At 49.6% G+C, this 17,763-nt stretch overlaps 1 protein-coding gene across 7 annotated transcripts in view; it reads right to left on the bottom strand.

The window, feature by feature from the left end:
- Window positions 1–17,763, bottom strand: part of Ak8 (adenylate kinase 8) — a 115,541-nt gene that overhangs the window by 64,201 nt on the left and 33,577 nt on the right. For all 7 annotated transcript variants that reach the window (XM_017591827.3, XM_017591826.3, XM_006233794.5 and 4 more), the window contains 5 exons: window positions 15,407–15,488; window positions 14,853–14,924; window positions 13,627–13,827; window positions 9,949–10,080; window positions 7,168–7,257 (listed from right to left, as the gene is read on the bottom strand). In XM_017591827.3, the coding sequence (XP_017447316.1) occupies window positions 7,168–7,257; window positions 9,949–10,080; window positions 13,627–13,827; window positions 14,853–14,924; window positions 15,407–15,488 (577 nt within the window). The remainder of the gene's footprint in view (window positions 1–7,167; window positions 7,258–9,948; window positions 10,081–13,626; window positions 13,828–14,852; window positions 14,925–15,406; window positions 15,489–17,763) is intronic.

The raw sequence follows: 17,763 nt of genomic DNA, 5'->3' as shown, positions 1-17,763 counted from the left end.
AAAGAACCTTGGCCTGTTCCGTGGGCTTCCATAGAAGCAGGGAGGGAGTCCGTGCTGCTGCTGATTTGATCTCAAATGATCCAGGAATGCTGGAGAACTTGCTGTTCTGAAAGTCTGGAATCCTTTTTTGCTCATTTCGTACCCAGGCGGAAGCGCCTGGAAGCTCTTAGGAAAGGCGACATGCTTGAAGCCAGACCCTGGCTGGCAGCCCGAGAGCCCGGTAGGCCGTTACAGAGGAAACTGCCTGGAGAATGATGCGTATGGAGCCCTAGGGGATACATTTGTTGCGTGTGCTGAAGCTCAAGTCAGAATGAGTTTGGGAGGTCAGACCTAGATATTTCAAAGTCTGGGATAAGCAGGATAAGCAGTTCACTGGCCCTCTGTGGTGGTGTCGCCTAGAGTGGGATCAAGAGATTGACAACAAACCAAGATGGGGCCCTGGAGTGCTTTGCCCAGAAAATGTGGGAAGTTGGGAGAATGCATAGTACACTTATTAATTTTCTGCTGAATCGAGGGAAAGAGGTGTTGGCAGCAAGGACAGAGAGAGAGCATCACCAAGTCCGATGAGGTCACAGCTGGGACACAGCAGCGTGAGGCCCAGTGGGGGCCTTGAGGAAGGCCGATGACATCTGGATCCACCCGGCTAAGCCAGTGACAGAATTGCAGGGTGGCAGGGACCACAGAGCTGGGTGTATGGTGAACAGAGACATGAGAGACTGTCCCAGCAAGAGGTCCTGTCGATGGGAGAGGTGACCAGGAGGCCAGGAATGGGAACGTGAGCGAGCAGAGTGCTTGTGGGCACTTACGGGTTCTAATGGAGTCCGAGCCGCCTGACCTGGCGGTTGTTCAGGGTGAGGCTAGGTGGTGGTGTTGCCAACCAGCTCAGAGGCCCCAGGGGCTGCTGGGCCACAGTGTCATCTGTCTTTTTACTTCTTTTTTTCTATACGTTTTCATGTGGCTCCAGGCTGGCTTCAAACTTAAGCTATAAACTAGCAGTGGTGGGCGTGGTGGCTGTGGTGGCGCACGCACACCTTTAGTCCCAGCAGTGGGTGGGCAGAGGCAGGGGGATCTCCAGGTTCGACGTCAGCCTGATCTACAGAGTGAGTTTCAGGACAGCCAGGATACACAGAGAAGCCCTGTCTCAAAACCAAACCAAAACAAACAACACCACAAACAAACCAAAACCAAAACCCTAAATGTAAGCAACACAGCTGAGGGTGGCCTCGAACTCTTGACCCTGTTCACTGTGCGGAAGTGCGGTGATTACAGTCACGTGACACATTTCTCCACAGTCTCTGTTTTTATAATCCTCTGTACCCTGTGGGTCTTGGTTATGTTTGGAAAAAATTCATAATTTAGTATTACCACATTCCTGGGACGGCTGTTGGCACTCAGGGTTAAGGTACTGGAATACGACTAGAAATCTGAAGAGGGGCGTCTGAAATGCCTGGACAGACTCCTGTACACACAGACACACATACAGACACACATGCACACATATACATACACAGACACACACACATACAGAGACACACATATGCAGACACACACATATACAGTGCACACATACACATATACATACAGAGACACACAAACACACACATAGACATGCATACACATACTTACACATGTAAACACACACATACATACATACATACATACATACATACATACATACACATACACACACTATAAGTGATAGAGGAGCAGCTGTGATCTCCCTCTTCTGACTTTAAAGTGTGACAGAGTGTGCCTGTCTTTTAGTATGCAGAGAGACCATCTGACAGGGCAGTGTAACAACACATGACAGGGCCTCTTTCGGGAGGGGCCTTCTGGACTGCTGCCTTCTGCCTCTGCTCAGCAGAGGTCTCGTTCTGGGCGAGGTCTGAGAGTCCATCTCACAGGCCCACCATCAGGATGTGGACATTTTGGGTGTCTTTCCTCAGGCCTGGAGGGCTATGACCTCAGACCTCAACCACATCTCTACTTTGTGGTCCCTGCTGCCCTGGGAGCTACCTTTTCATGGAACCTGCCTCACAGAAGAAATGGTTTATTCTGACTCATAGGTCAAGGTACAGCCTTTCATAGTGGGAGATTGAAGCAGCCTCTCCTGACTAGTTTTGTGTCACCTTGACACAAAGTAGAGTTATCTGAAAGGAGGGAACATCAATTGAGAAAATGCCTCCAAAAGATTCAATGGTGAGCATTTTCTTAATCACTGGTTGATGCTGGAGGGCCTAGCCATCATGGGCAGTACCATCCATGGGTGGTGGTCCTGGACAGGCTGAGCAAGCCATGGGGAACAGCCCATAAGCAGAAACCCCCATGGACTCTGCATCAGCTCCTGCCTCCAGGTTCCTGCCCTGTGTGAGTTCCTGTCCTGATTTCCTTCAGTGATGAACAGTGATATGGAAGTATAAGCCCAATAAACTCTTTCCTTCCCAAGTTGCTTTGGTCCTGGTGTCTCCTCATAGCAATAGTGACGCTGTCTAAGACACAGCTGTTGACATCACAGCCATACTGAGGAATCAGAGAGTGGAGGATGCATACTGCCTCCCTCCTCGCTTACACAATCTGGGATTCCAGCCGGAATGTTCCTGCCCACTCACTGTACGGTGAGCCGGCCTGCATCAATTATCATATTAACCACAAGCTTCACAGGCCTGCCTCCTAGGTCCTGCCAGACCACAGTCACAGGATCGGAATTCAGGAGCATTCATTCCTCAAGCCTGATCATGACACACCTGTGGGCTAGGGTCCTCTTTAATCACAGGTGTCATGGAGAGCTCCCCCAGGCTGTCACATAGCAGTGACTTGGCAGTAGGTGTGGCTGTGGATGGTCAGGCAGTCCCTTGTTCCACCCCACCCTCCCACCCCAGCCTGTGTGGAGTGGCCTCTCCAGCTTGAGCAGAGCTATGTCTGTCCCCTCCTCAGGCCCAGAGCTCTGACTGGCTTGGCAGCTACCCCTGAAGCCACTAATGAAGCCCTGAGTGGTGACGTTATGTAAATGCACTCCTGGCTGTGCCTGTGAGATTGGGCTCAGTGAGACAAGAAGGCAGGTTTATTGCTTCTGTTGGGAAGGTCTGATGCAGACGGTTGTTGTGTCATTAATTTGTAGGATGCGTGAATGCAGCGTGGTGCACAGTCTAAACAAACACAGAGCAGCAAAGGGATGAAAACCAGCACAAACACCGAGGAAAGAAGCCATCCAGAGGAACACACGGCTGTCTCATTCTCACAAGGCCCAGGAGCAGGAGGAGAAAGCCATGCCTGTCGGCTGGGCTCCTCAGCTTGTCTGGGTGAAGGCTGAAGGAGCCACTGTATGCGGAGATGGGCCACATCTCCTGGGAGGAAGTGGCGAGCCACTGTTCCTGATTTCAGCATCTGACTGAGTAAGTCAAAAGCCTGGTACCCACTCCCGAGGAGAAAGGGAGAGGACGAAAAGTAGAGGGCTGTGTGCCTCAGGACCCCACCAAGAAGCAAAAAGCAGCACCTTAGGAAAACCTCCTCAGTGATAGTGACATCCCAGGACACCTGAGGACAGAGTGGCTGGGACAAGCCACCACACTCCCTTGGCAAAATACCAAATCTTCAAAAGTAGTCTGGGACCTGAAGTATGCTGTAGGCATAAGGATCTTGTGGAAGATCCAGTAACAGCACTTAAGAGCATTTGAAAGCAGTGACAGGGGGCTGGGGATTTAGCTCAGTGGTAGAGCGCTTACCTAGGAAGCGCAAGGCCCTGGGTTCGGTCCCCAGCTCCGAAAAAAAAAAAAAGAACCAAAAAAAAAAAAAAAAGAAAGCAGTGACAGCCACCAACCAAACGGCCCAAACCTTCACTGACGGTGGGGCTGGGGTGTGGGGCAGCGGCGGGGCACTGGCCTAGTGCTGGGCCCTGGGTTAGCACACCCCCAGAACTGTAATAAACAAATGAATAAAGATTTGGTAAAGTGAAACACAAGCCACAGCAGTACACACACATACACACACACACACACACACACACACACACACACACACACACACAAAGGGAAAACATGTAACAATTATCTTAGCAGATCATAGTCAACCCTACCAACCTCACTTATAATCAAAAGGTGCTCACAACTGAAAATAGGTTACATGTTGGTCTAACAGGTGAGCAAAGCTAGTTTTTCTGGTAGGCAGAATAGCACTCCTCCAGCCCCCAGTAGATGTCTATGTCTTCGGGGCAAGAAGCATAAGGAACAGTCTAGCAACCTCAGACTCTGCTTGGTTTGGACCATGCACCTGCCCCTCTCCAAACAATGCATCTAGGGTTAAGCAGCCTAGGATGCACCCACATCAGGCTGCTCCTGTGCCTGCATTAGATGAGGGCAATAAGTTACTCCCTGTCCTAGTCTGCTTCCTGCAGCTTGGGGAGGAAAGTGTTTATTTGGCTTCCAGGTTACAGCCTATCACAGAGGGAAGCCAGGGCGGAACTCTGGAGGTGGGAACTGAAGCGGAGTCTATGGAGGAATGCTGCTCACTGGCTTGCTCTCCAGCGCTTGCTCACCAACCTATCTACCTTTCTTCTTCAACCCAGTTCCAGCTGCCTAAGGAGTCCACCGTGGACTCCCCCACAAACCAAGAATCAAGAAACAGCCCACAGACATGCCCACAAGCCAATCTGTGGAAGCAGCTCCTCAGTCGAGGCTCCCTCTTCCCAGATGTGTCTAGGTGTGTGGTAAGTTGACAAAAACTAACCTGTACACCCCCCTCAGTGGTCCCCTTGAAAACACCCCATTTCTCCTTAAACAGACCCTGGGTGGAATCCAACAATTACAGGCTGAGGGCTGGGCCAGATCACACTGGTTTTAGGTGCATGTGCAGTGAGAAAAATTGTGTCCTCGAACATTTTTAGGGCAAGTTCCCTAATGCCTCAGTGAGTGTGAATAAAGCCAGATGCATCATGGGAAGGAGTGTGCACAGTGAACAAAGGTTTACACAGTCAACTATTCATCAAAACACAGACCAGCCCTCACGGTGCTCCTTACTGAACTCCTCCTCTGAAACCCCTATGAAAAGAAAGCCCCGAACGATAACCACACACGTGGTTATCTGTCTGTCTGGACAGTATACTTTTGATCTGAACCGTTGCTTTGCATTTAAGTGAAGTTTCTCTCTACCTCTGCACACCTCTGAGTCCATTATTTCAGTCCTTGGATGATGGCGCCTGCGCCGCCAGTGTGTGATATCATATCAGGCATAGGTCTGCAGGATTGGAAGAAAACACATACATGGGCCACCCGTTTTCAGAGAGTGCCACCAAGGCTTTACTGAGATCTCCTTATATACCCGAGGCAAAAGCCGTGGAAAACAACAAGTCAGGTGAAAATCCCCAACCAGGAAAACAGGAAAAGTCTGTGTGGTGAAAGTTCCAGCCCAATCAGGGGCATAAACAACTTCTTAACAACGACAAGCTGGAAGGCTCGGTGGGGAGGAAGGGTGCCACGGAAAGTCCTGCCTCAAATCAGGGGCTAAGAGCAGCTGCCAAGGGTGTAAACAACTTCTTGCTATAACAGGCTAAAGGCTCATCGAGGGGGAAGGGAAACACCCCAAGGTAGGGCCCAACACTTGGGGTAAGAAGCCAAGGACAGCTGACTTTCAGTAGGCAGAAACAGGCAAGTCTGTGTGAGCTCAAATCTGCCTGGTCTACATAATGAGTGCACCTACACAGTGAAGGAGGGAGACAGGGAGGGAGGGAGGGAGGGAGGGAGGAGGGAAGAGAGAGAGAGAGACAGAGACAGAGAGAGAGACAGAGACAGAGAAAGACAGACACAGACAGACACAGAGACAGAAAGGCAGAGACAGAGAGAGAAAATGCTACATTGCTTTGCTTCTAAAAGGGAGGAGGCCTAGCAGTCAAGGACTACAGGAAGTCTCTAGAAGCTGGGTGTATATTCTTGCCAGAGCTGGGACAACCCTTTAGTTCAGGATTTCTGACCTCCATAGTAAAATAAACTTGTGTTACTTGATCTACAAGGCCTATTACATCAACAGACAAATGTGCTAGTGATGACCAGAAGTGGCTAAGAAATGGAGGAAGCAGGAGCACGCTGAGGTCGCCATGCACCACAGCACAGTTCAACACCCCAATGTTAAATGAATCGGTGACTTCTGATTCAATCCATCAGTGGGCAATCGGACAGGCTGTTAAGCATGTCTACATGAGAAACATACTTCATAGAATAACCCGAGGGATGTGAACTTGGAAACTAGTCTAATGCTTGCTTTTATGCAATTTCATATTTTGGGACACCTGTGGGCATGTTACGCAAAGGGTCAAGGGTTGCTGTACATCCACAGCTGCTGTTGACTCTGTGACCTTGGCTTGGCCACTCTCTTTGGGTCTAATCTCCTAGGTGCTGGCAGGGAGCTAGTTTTTCAGTCATCAACAGCAAGTCACAGGGTGGAAGCCAAGACTACCCAGTTATGTGCCTTGGGCATTCTGCCTATTCATTCAGTCCACGTCTCTGCAGAGTGGGACTTGGCACCCTTAGGGCAGGGGCGGGACTCAAAGAAACACATCAGGTGCCCCGAGTTTGCTCCAACTGCTATTGTTATTGTTGTTGTTATCGTTATTGTTATTGTTGTTACCATCATTATTATTCTGAAGCAGGGTCCCACAGAGCTCAGGCTAACCTTGAACTCACAACATAACTGGGAGTGATCGTCACTCCCGAGTGCTGGGATTCCCAGTGTGCATCACCATGCCCAGTGCACGTGGTGCTGCCTCAGGACGCTGGCCTGAGGACTCAGGGATGTTCTGGAGAGTCAGATCTGGGAACACTTTCAGAGTGTACATCACACAGGAGACTTGAAAAAGCTATCTGATACCGTTTCCCTATCAAGCCCTCCTCTGGTTTATCCTGGAATTTGTAAAACCACAGGAAGCTTCTGGCTTCCAGCAGTTGCTCAGGGTAGCCCACCCTGTAAGCACACTGTCAGTTGTGAAAAGTAACTAGGAGGAGATGGAATGTTCTAACTGCCAGTGGCAAGCCACCACATCTGTGACTGACCTGGCATGGGACCAGGTGTGGATGCCACAGCCACGGCACATCTGCATCCCCTCCCTTTGCCCACAGGTGGACAGAGCACCTGCCCCGGAGCCACCAGGCTGAGGCGGTTAGTGCAGAGTGGTCTACCTACCTGTCATCCTCTTTTCAAAGAATGGTTCTATGAGGTCCCCAAGGCTCGATTCGGCTGCCATAGCTTCCTTCAGCAGCTGCCCGCAGCTGACTGAGGGGAGAAGAGGGGAGACACTGTTAAATTTTAAATAGAAGGAAGGACGAGAAAAAAGGCATTCTGGCTCATACTGCCTGCTGGGATGGGAAAGGTCGTTGAAAAAAATATATAAAAGGGTGCGGGGGTGTCCAAGAGAAAGTAAATATCAAAAAAAGGGGCCTGGAAATGAGGAGAGAGGGAGCCGCGAATGAAAAGGAATGCATTTGCCAAAGAGCATTAAGAATGGACCACTCGGGAAGACACTAACGAGCCTGGCGCCGAGAGGGAGGCTCCTGCAGGGTCCTGGCTGTACCTGGAACCGAGGCACAGACTCGGTGCTCCCTGGGTTGCAATGGAGGAATGGCATGCAGGCGGGGACACATTCACAGTGTGTTGATGCGGGGAGGCTGGGAAGCATGGTGATAACCCAGCCCTTCCTGGGTCCTGGGGGTTTGGGGGTGTTCAAAAGGATCAAGGGATATCCTAAACGCATAACTAAGACTCTGTCAGAGGTGCCTGCTGGCTGCCACGGTCTTCATTGCTCTGTCTGGCTGCATGTGCACTGCAGCAGGGCCTTGTCCCACTGTGTCTCCTGCTCCGATCCACAGCCAGCACATGGGAGAGCTTGGTCAGTGACTTTCGAATGAAAAAATAAAACACTCCAAAACCCCAGAAACTTTCATCCCTAAACAAAGCCACAATCGTTTGTTTTAAGATAGGTTTTGTGTGTGTGTGTGTGTGTGTGTGTGTGTGTGTGTGTGTGTGTGTGTTCGCGCGCGTGCGTGTCACGCATCCTCCTCGATCACACTCTGCCTATTCCTTTGAATCAAGGTCTCATCTTAGCACATGTGTGGAAGTTAAAGAAAAGCTCTCAGGAGTCACTTCCTCCGCCATCTTGTTGGATCTGGAGCTAGAATTAAGGCCACGAGGCCTGTGAGCCAATGGCTCACCTCTGAGCCAGCCTGCTGGTCTTGAATTTGAAATTCTCAATACAGAAGTCCAAAATTCACTCTCAAAACAAGCACCAAAGTGTCCAAGTATGAAAAATGAGAATTACTAGAAAACTTAGAAAAATGCAAACCTTTGCAAGGAAGGAAATGGACCACAGGCTCAGGTCAACAGACAACATAGCATCAGAATTAGCACACCAAGGCTTCGGAGCAGCAGCACAAAGTGCATTTTCAACTTCAAAAGAAAAAAATAGTTAGAATGAATGAACAGATGGAGACCTAAAGCAGACGAATGGAAACAGGGAAAGATGGGACGACATGAGAATCTTTGGAACCGGACACTCACTACAGGCTAGTAAATGAGAATGTGGCTGTATCCAGTGGATAAAAGGCAAGAAAAGTGGAACGGATGACTCTAAAACCAAGCCCAGAGCAGGATGGCAGACAGCCCAGGGCAGTGCTGGGCAGACGAATATACTCATCATCAGAGCCCCAGCAAACAGAGAGGAGGAGAGGGACACAAAACACCCAGGAAACAGTGGCGGCAGAATTTCAGATTTTGGTGACAGATACAATATTCAAGAATCAATGTGTCCCAGGAAGAACAAACACAAAGTAAGCCTTCCCCTATGCAACTGTATGAAGACTGTTAAAAGCCAACAAGAAAGAGAAAACACTAAAAGCCGCCAGAGGGGGAGAGACAATGCTTCTATAGGCAGGGTGACAGGACACAAAAATAATCTGAGTTCTTATCAGAACACGAAGGCCAGGAGACAGTGGAATGACACCTTCAAAGTACCGAGGGGGAAAAACCCACAACCGAGTCTGTCAACACAGATTTCTATATGTAACGAGCATTCTTCAGAAATGAAGGCAAGAAAATGATATTTTCAGACATATGAAAGGAGAGAGAAGTTGTTGCTGGCAGATCTTAAGGAGAAGAGATGTTAAAGGAAGTTCTTCAGGCTGAGAGGAAATGGGAGGTGGAAACCCATATCTCACCAAGAAATGAAGCCTGGAGATATGTGAGTAACAACACAGTCGCCTCTCCGCCTCATCCCTCCACGTCTTTAATAGCAAAAGCATTAAAAGGAATGGTTTTTATTTTACCAAAGCGTGACCACGACTGTAATCTATCTCTAGGTATATTTACATATGTGTACTATTTTGGGAATGTCTGTGCACATTTGTGTATTGGGGGGAAAGTAATTTTCTGAGAAGTTAGTTGGGCTGTGGCACACAGGGGCAGCACCTTCAAATGCCCCCAGCACCATCCTGTGGGCTCGGCCCGCAGCAGCTTCTCTCTCCTTCCCGGCCCTTGATCCTACTAACACAGGCCAGCAGCCAAGGCCGCCTGGGACTACCTCGGCAAAGACCTGGAGAGCTGATTTTAATATTTCTCTCTCTGCCTGGTAAAATATTTATTGAAACTGTGCAGAGTAAGACGCCTTCCTCTGGTGCAGAAAGTGTTGTCTGTTGTCACACCGACCTGGGTTGGGGGGGTGAGGGGTGGCAACTGAAAGGACAGAGAAGAACATTGCTCCAACAGATTGGAAAATGGACAGCGAGGACACGGTCTGGCCCTGTGTGCTGTGGACACGGTTTTTTGTTTAATGTCTTATCCCTACGCGGGCGAGCTAAGAGGAAGGGTTAAGGACCAGGCAAGGCCATTGCTACTGCTTCTTCCCCATCAGCCAGGAACACACAAAGCCTAGGCAGCAGAAGGCAGCAAGCAGCACTTTGGGGAGATACTTACTGTTCACGAGGCCATATTTCTGGGACAGAAGGGCAGCCTGCAGTTTCTTCCCACAGCCCATTGGCCCACACAGCAGCACCTTGGGGGTGAACGGGGCATTACATCGGTGGCCAGATTGGACGTAGGTCAGAGCTAGAACAAGAGGAGTTGAGAATATCAAACCTAGGTCCTATGGGAAAAGAAGATAGCCCACACCTCTGCTTGGACTCTGTCTGCTTGCAGCACACCGGACCCCTCTGTGCGCCTGACATTCAGACAATAGAGGAACCGTCAGGGGGAGGGTCTGCACAGCTGGGCCCAGGCACCGAGGTGTACGGGGGTCATGCAATTTCTAAGCACTGCCCTGGCATCTCTCCAGAGCGTGCATACGGCAGGCAGCTGTTTGCCCCCAATTTGAATTGGGGCTGAGTGTGTTGGAGGTGGGAGGCTGACCCGGGCATGAAAGCATTTCTTATTTACTGTTCAGTTAGTTGGTTTCCGCCTTTATCCAGCCCAAGCCTCTAACCTGAAGCCACAGGACCAAGCTAGTCTCCTAGGGGAGGTGTGGGCTGTATGTCACACGTAGGCTTTGATATGTGCATTGAGCTGAGAGGGAGCCTGGTGTGCAGTGACTTCTAAAGGACTCGGGAATCGGTGGAGAATAATTTGTGCAGCCACACTCCAGGGACACTACTTTGTTGCAAGTCTCCAAAAAGGCAGTAATGAAATAGGTCACTGGAGTGGGCAGACTCAGCCAGGCTCTCCTGACCGAGCTGCACCTCTGGCATTTGATGAAGAGAGAGGTGGGAAGACAGGGGTGAACATCAGCACTGAGGAGTCTTCTCCGTGGGAAGGCATGGGATGCTGGAAAGTTCAGGGAGGATGTACTGCACACCAAGCATGTCCCCTCCTGCACCCATCCAAACAAGGAGAGCTTTGAGGACAGAAGGAGAGGCTGCAGAGAGCTGCCTGGTGGGTACAGGCACAGGACAGCTGTCCACCAAAGAGCCTGCAGACTCGCCAAGGCCAGCCAGCCATGAGTGGCACCTGCCAATCTTCCTTTGTCAAGGAGATCCTGTCCTGAGGAGGGTGGGGCCAACATGTCTCCTTCAGGAAGGCGTGGGTAGGTGTGACTATTACGGGATTTTTCCAATCTTGGTGTGAGGGGCATTTGAAGCCCACACTGGCCTCTATCCACATTCAATAAATGTGTTCGGACATGATCGAATGTCTTCCCCTGGAGGGTGAACTGTTTAGTGAGGGCAAAAAGTAGCCCAACTGGGCAGCAGGATTATTTGTTCATGTGCAGACTTTGGAATCTTTGCGGGTTGCATCTATGGTACATAGAAGGGTCTACATGTGTCAGTTTGTGTATCTGTGTGTGGGTGTTTCAAACCTGTTTTAAACATGGGTGCTGGGAATCCAAGCTCAGGCCCCACGCCTACATAAACACTTTACTGGCTGAGCTGTCATTCTTAGAGGACCATCTCACTGGTCATCAAAGTTTAAAGCTCCCTCTTCTTAGAACTAGCAGCACAGTGAGTGAAAGTTGAGCACCCCAATGCTGAGGTCACCTCTGTTGTGGGCACACCATACCACAGCCACACGTGTGAACTGCTGATTAAATAAATATCCCATGCCATTCCATGAGGGAGCTGTCATTCTTGTCCTCACATACAGACATGGTAATTCTCAACGCTGTGGCTGGGGTTCCATGCCTCCTCTAGGGCAGCTCAAAGCAGGGTACTCTCACATGACTTTCCACTCTTCTGGAAGCCAGCACCTCTGAAAAGCACAGCCACTCGGCCAGCTTACAAATGATGCTTAATTTACAGCAAATAACTAAGTTAATTAGAAGTAACGATCCCCCAGACAGTCTCCACATCCAGCTATTCTTTTTGGAAATAGACGGCTGCTGGATGCACAGAGAAGAGATTAAACAAACAACACAGAGGGAATCTTGCAGCCTGGTTTTCAATTTATCTCTCCGCATTATTAATTAATAATAATTAATATTTAGACGCTCACGTTTTTATTTACAATTCCAGGCATGAATTCTTTATGAATGATCATATGAACTTTTAAATTTAATTAAGTAATTTAGAAGTAATTAATGTGTAAATTCGGAACCGTGGCATTAGATAAATGTGGTAGATGTTTAGCTTAAGAGCACGTGTTTGCTGCTAAAGATCTTTCTAAGATGCAGAGCTCTGGAAAATTGCAAGGCAGCCTCAACCTGACATGGCAAGCAGCACCACCTTCTAGATGCCTGCCCACTGATGAATGCAGCAGGAGAGGGCCTGGTCTTCTTCAGAGTACGCAGAGAGGCCCCAGCCAGAGAGGACTGCAGAAGGTTGGCATAACTCTGAAATCTACATCCAATCAAAATGGCGCTTTTCATTTTGGGGTGTGTGTGTGTGTGTGTGTGTGTGTGTGTGTGTGTGTGTGTTTGCTTGCACACAGGTGCACGTGAACATATGTACACATTTGTGTGGAAGTCAGAGGACATTCTCAGGAGCCATCCACTTCGTTTTTTGAAACAAAGTCTCACTGGCCTGGAACCCAGAAGGTGAGGCTGGGACCTGTTGGTCTGTACCTCTCTCTGTCTGGACCTCCCAGCCTTGGGGCTACAATCATGGATTATCACACCTGGCTTTTGTCACATGGGTACGGAGATTAACCTCAGGCTGGCAAAGCAAACACCAGTGAAGCCACGCCTGTAGCTCTGTGACTTTTCAAATGAAAATGTTTGCTGCAGGATCACCCTGGACTTCCGAGCTGGCCTCAGCTTGCTGACTTTCCTGCCTCAGCATCTTTAAAGTACCGGCTTCCCAGGATGCACCATCACACGCAGCTTAAAACAATTTTTTTTCTTTTTTAATCACACGGTCTCATGCAGCCCAGGCTGGCCTCAAAAATCTCTACGTAGCAGAGATGGCCTTGGACATCTGCTTTTCTGTCTGTAACTGCCAAGACCTGGGATTACAGGCGTGGGCCAGTATGCCAGGTTTTATGTGGAAGCCAACACTTCAGGCACCCTTCCAACTGAGAGCCATACCAGCCAGCACCCCACTTTTTTCCTTGAAGAGATTTGAAAGAGACTATGAGAAAGGGGCCATCAAGGGTCTCAAATGTCTGCTGTCATTTTATTTTGTCAAAACACTTTAAATGCCTTTCCCCCCTGGTATCACACAGGAGGAGATAAGTGGATTTTGAAACATCAAGATTTAAATATTTTTTAATATTTATAAATAGCCCTTTTGCAAGGCTGCCCTTGAGCACCTGTTACATACGGGGACAGCTATGAAGTGTGGTAGTGGGTAGCAAGCAGCTTACTCTGGCTCATGTCCCCTTGCCTGTTTTGTGTTGATGAATATGTTTTTGTCTGAATTATTTCTCTTTCTTCTCCTTCAAGATCAGGCTCCAAACCTTTACTACCATTCTGTCCCTGCCATTCCCTAACCAGCACACTGTCAACCCCTCTGTGGGCTGGGGATACAATCACAGGAGTGTCAGATTTTAGCCCTGGGGCAGGGCTGGGGGAGGGTGGCCCATCAGTGACTTGCCTCCCAGGGTGCCCACATACCCCAGCCACTGCTGTTCCCAGCCTGAGGATATTGGGACAGGGAGGGTAGTCAGGTATTCAGAGTGGGCCCTGGCCCTTGTGTGGGTTGAGGTGAGGAAGCCTGCTGTACTTACCCTGGTAGAAGACATCCACACATGGCTGGTCTGAGCTGATAGTTTTCAGGATTTTAGGGTAGGAAGGAAGAATCCTGATGATGTGCCTGTGGTATTCCAGCAGCTTCTTCGCTGTGTCTATCTCCGAGATGCCTTCTGGCTGTATCAGCCTGTTCTGTATTTCAAGCTCAGGGGGCCAGTCGAAGGTGGTGTGATAGATCTCTGCACAGGGAGAGGCACAGGGTGAGAGTGCCACCAGGGGCTGCTGCAGGCTCTGCTGCTAACAATTCCCAGCCAACAAGTGTCTCACTAACAACATCGATGCGTGAAGAACATAAGCTGTTCTTCATAGAAACAACAACACAGTGATGGGGTTGGAGGAGTTGTAGCTTAGTTGGCAAAGTGTTTGCCTCAAATCCACAAAGCCCTGGGTTTGATTCCCACACAAACCAGGCATGGTGGTCCGTGACATTCACAGGTTTGGTGGAGTCATGGCAACTGTCTCAAACCTAAGCTGGTATACCATTCCGCCTCCAGAACATGCCAAAGCTGGGGACCCTCAAGTGGCTCCCTCTTCTTAGGCCTTCTAGAACGGAGACAGGAGGATCAGAAGTCCAAAGTCACCCTCAACCACATAGCAGGCATGAGGCCAATCAGGATCTATGACTCATAGACTCCTTATCACCTCAAGAAAAACAGACAGCAGTGCCTGTCAGCCTGGAGCTGAGAGCAGACGTGGACCTCTGAGTGCTCCCTTTGTGCTGGGACCTAGGATGGGCCTTGTAGACTCAATTGATCCTCACAGAAATTTGGAATTTCACCCCAAGTCCAGAGAAAACCGAGCCCAGGAGAGGTACCTTCCCCTTGTCCCTCAGTGAAGATGGGATCTTTAGGAAACTCATACGCCTTACTCCTCCACACAACGTGGGACATGTGGCTTCCCAGGAAGAGGGGCACAAGTCCCCCTGAGCAATGTCCCCTGTGCATGAACCTGAGCCTCAAGGCAAGCTCCACAGAGTCCAGCTTCCTGGGCACAGTCAATGCCCAGAGTCCAGTTTCCTAAGGACCAGGCCACCATTACCCAAGATGACATCTTCCCTTGCCTGCTGGGATTTCTGTTCCCAGTGGCTTCTGAGTCTGAGCCAGGCCCTCTCAGCTGTGGCCTCTGAATGCCCAGAGCAGACAGTGGGACAGGGGTGTTCTCTCCCTGTCTTTGAATCCCTTGGGTGGGGTTGTGGGGGCTGTACCTCCAGTGACAGGATCAATCCGTTTCCCCACATTTCTCTCGATCAGGACGGAGTCTGGAGCGCTAAGCACGACTGAATAGAGAAGAAAGGAACAAGCCAGGTGTGCTGGGCTCAGGTGCCACGTGTCTCAGACCTCTGCCGTGCGATAACACTCACCCCCCACCCCGTGTCACCCATCTCCCAGATGGCACTAAACCATCCCGAGACAGGTCTGTGGTGGGACATGTTCCTGGCTGTCAGTTCTCACTGTGGAAAATCACAGTGTAGAGATCTCTGTGACTCAGACCCTGCCGCTCTTCCTTCCCTTGGTTTCCTAAAGAGGCCTATAGCAGAGGGATTCCTTACACAAGGAACCCCACTTTTCTTACTGACAAACCCTAAACACATTTAGTTTGTGAGTGAGGCTCAACTTCACCTAATGTGCCTTTTTCCTGCTGGGTCCCAGGCCCTTGAAACTGTCCTGTGGGCAGGGATTGGGCCTAGGGTAGAGGATGGGGGTGGCCAGTGCTAAAGCATAGTGTGTACTCAGGGCAGCTGGGGCAGGGGCTACTCACTGACGTGCTTGGGTGCCAGTCCCAGGGTCTGGATCATCAGAGCCTGCTCCCGCCTCTCGGGGATGCCATCCAGGATCCAGCCCTAGGTAAACAGCATGGAGAGCTTCTTCACTATGTTTCTACCTTTCTTTATTTTGTGCATGCATCTGTGAGTGGGTGGGTAGTGTGTGTGCATGTGTGAGTGTGTGCATGTGTGAGTGTGTGCATGTGTGAGTGTGTACATGTGTGAGCTGTGTGAGTGTGTGCATGTGTGTGTCTGCTGTGTAAGTGTGTGCATGTGTGTGTGAGTGTCTGCTGTGTGAGTGTCTGCATGTGTGAGTATGTGTGTGCTGTGTAAGTGTGTGCATGTGGGGGTGTGTATGTGCTGTGTAAGTATGTGCATGTGTGAGTATGTGTGTGCTGTGTGTATGCGTGTGTGTGTCTGCTGTGTGTGTGCATGTATGTGTGTGCTGTGTGAGTGTGTGCATGTGTGAGTATGTGTGTGCTGTGTAAGTATGTGCATGTGTGAGTATGTGTGTGCTGTGTGTATGCGTGTGTGTGTCTGCTGTGTGTGTGCATGTATGTGTGTGCTGTGTGAGTGTGTGCATGTGTGAGTATGTGTGTGCTGTGTAAGTATGTGCATGTGTGAGTATGTGTGTGCTGTGTGTATGCGTGTGTGTGTCTGCTGTGTGTGTGCATGTATTGTATGCTGTGTGAGTGTGTGCATGTGTGAGTATGTGTGTGCTGTGTGAGTGTGTGCATGTGTGCATGTGTGTGAGTGCTGTGTGAGTGTGTATGTATGAGTGTGTAAGTATGTGCCGTGTAAGTGCCACAGCACACAAGCAGAGGTCAGAAGACAATTTTCAAAAGTTAGTTCTTAGGGGTTGGGGATTTGGCTCAGTGGTAGAGCACTTGCCTAGCAAGCGCAAGGCCCTGGGTTCGGTCCCCAGCTCTGGGAAAAAAAAAAAAAAAAAAAAAGAGGATCAAATCAAAAGTTAGTTCTTGGCTACTACCCTATGTGGGTCCCAGGGATTGAACTCAGGCCACCAAAGTTGACAGCAAGCACCTTTACCTGCTGAGTAGCCCCTCCCTAGTTTACATGGTATTTCAGGAGGTCTAAAGAGTGCTGGAATCTTTGAAGCCAAAGAAGTGTTCCTGACAGCAGCAACACCTTTGCTGGTGAACCTTTGGAGCCAGTGCTCGCGCACAAACGCACGGCAGGCCCCTGACGTTCTGGCTGTCCCCAGCTGCCCTCAGCATGTGTCCATGCCAGCATGGGCCTTCACTGCCTCTGTTTCTGAAGGTTTATACCACATCCCCTAAGTGATTGAGCCGTGCTGCCAGCTTCACCCACAGCTCCACGAATCTGTAAACATCTTTCACCATCTGTGATGGCTATTCTTGGTTGCCAACTTGCCTACATCTGGAATTAACTAAAATTTTTTTAAAAATGGAGGGCACGGGGTTGGGGATTTGGCTCAGCGGTAGAGCACTTGCCTAGGAAGCGCAAGGTCCTGGGTTCGGTCCCCAGCCCCGGAAAAAAAAATGTTAAAAAATGGAGGGCACATGAGTGAGGGAGTTTTGCTGAATTTGAAGTAGAAAGAGCCACTTCTAATACAGAACAACTCTGAGGTAGGAAGACACTCCTTTATCCTGAATTTTGACACACCTTTAATCTGGGCCAAGCCACTGGCTGGAAGCCTATCTAAGGGCATAGAAGGTAACGTTCTCTCTGCCTGTTAAACCCTCAACCTTGCTAGAATGTCCATTTCTTCAGTGGCACTGGAGCCTTCTTCAGGATTCTGACATCTACTGAAGACGACTGAGACATCCAGCCTCAAGACAGAAACAACCACTGGATTATTTGACATTTTGTTCAGTCAGCCACCATTGGGCTAGCTGAACCAGAGCCTGTAAGTCATTCTAATAGATCCATATATAGACATCATATATGTATGTACATATATACATACACGCATACATATACATCATATATTACACATATATGATTCTGTAATTACACATATTCATTCTGTAAGTTTGTTACTCTAGAGAACCCTGACTACACCATCATAAATGTCACTGCAGGGAGCGTCTTTGGGTGCACAGCCCTTTCGTATGTTGAATTTTCTCTGGGATACAGGATTGCTAAGACAAGGAGTCACCAGGATCAAAGCCAAGCGTGGCAGTGCACACTTACAATCCAATCCCAACCCTTGAAGGTGGAGACAAATGCATTGCTGGGGCTGGCTGGACAGACAGCCCAGACAGCGAAAGACAACTGTCCCCTATAACAAGGTGGATGCTGTTCCTGAGGAAGAGCAACTGAGGTCCCCCTTGCCTTTACAGGAAATGTGTACATGTGATTCACACATAAC

This window comes from Rattus norvegicus, chromosome 3 (genome assembly GCF_036323735.1).
Source record: "Rattus norvegicus strain BN/NHsdMcwi chromosome 3, GRCr8, whole genome shotgun sequence".
In the NCBI taxonomy this organism is placed as follows: domain Eukaryota; kingdom Metazoa; phylum Chordata; class Mammalia; order Rodentia; family Muridae; genus Rattus; species Rattus norvegicus.
The sequence above is the reverse complement of the archived record's forward strand: the minus strand, read 5'-3'. Positions and strand labels throughout refer to the sequence as shown.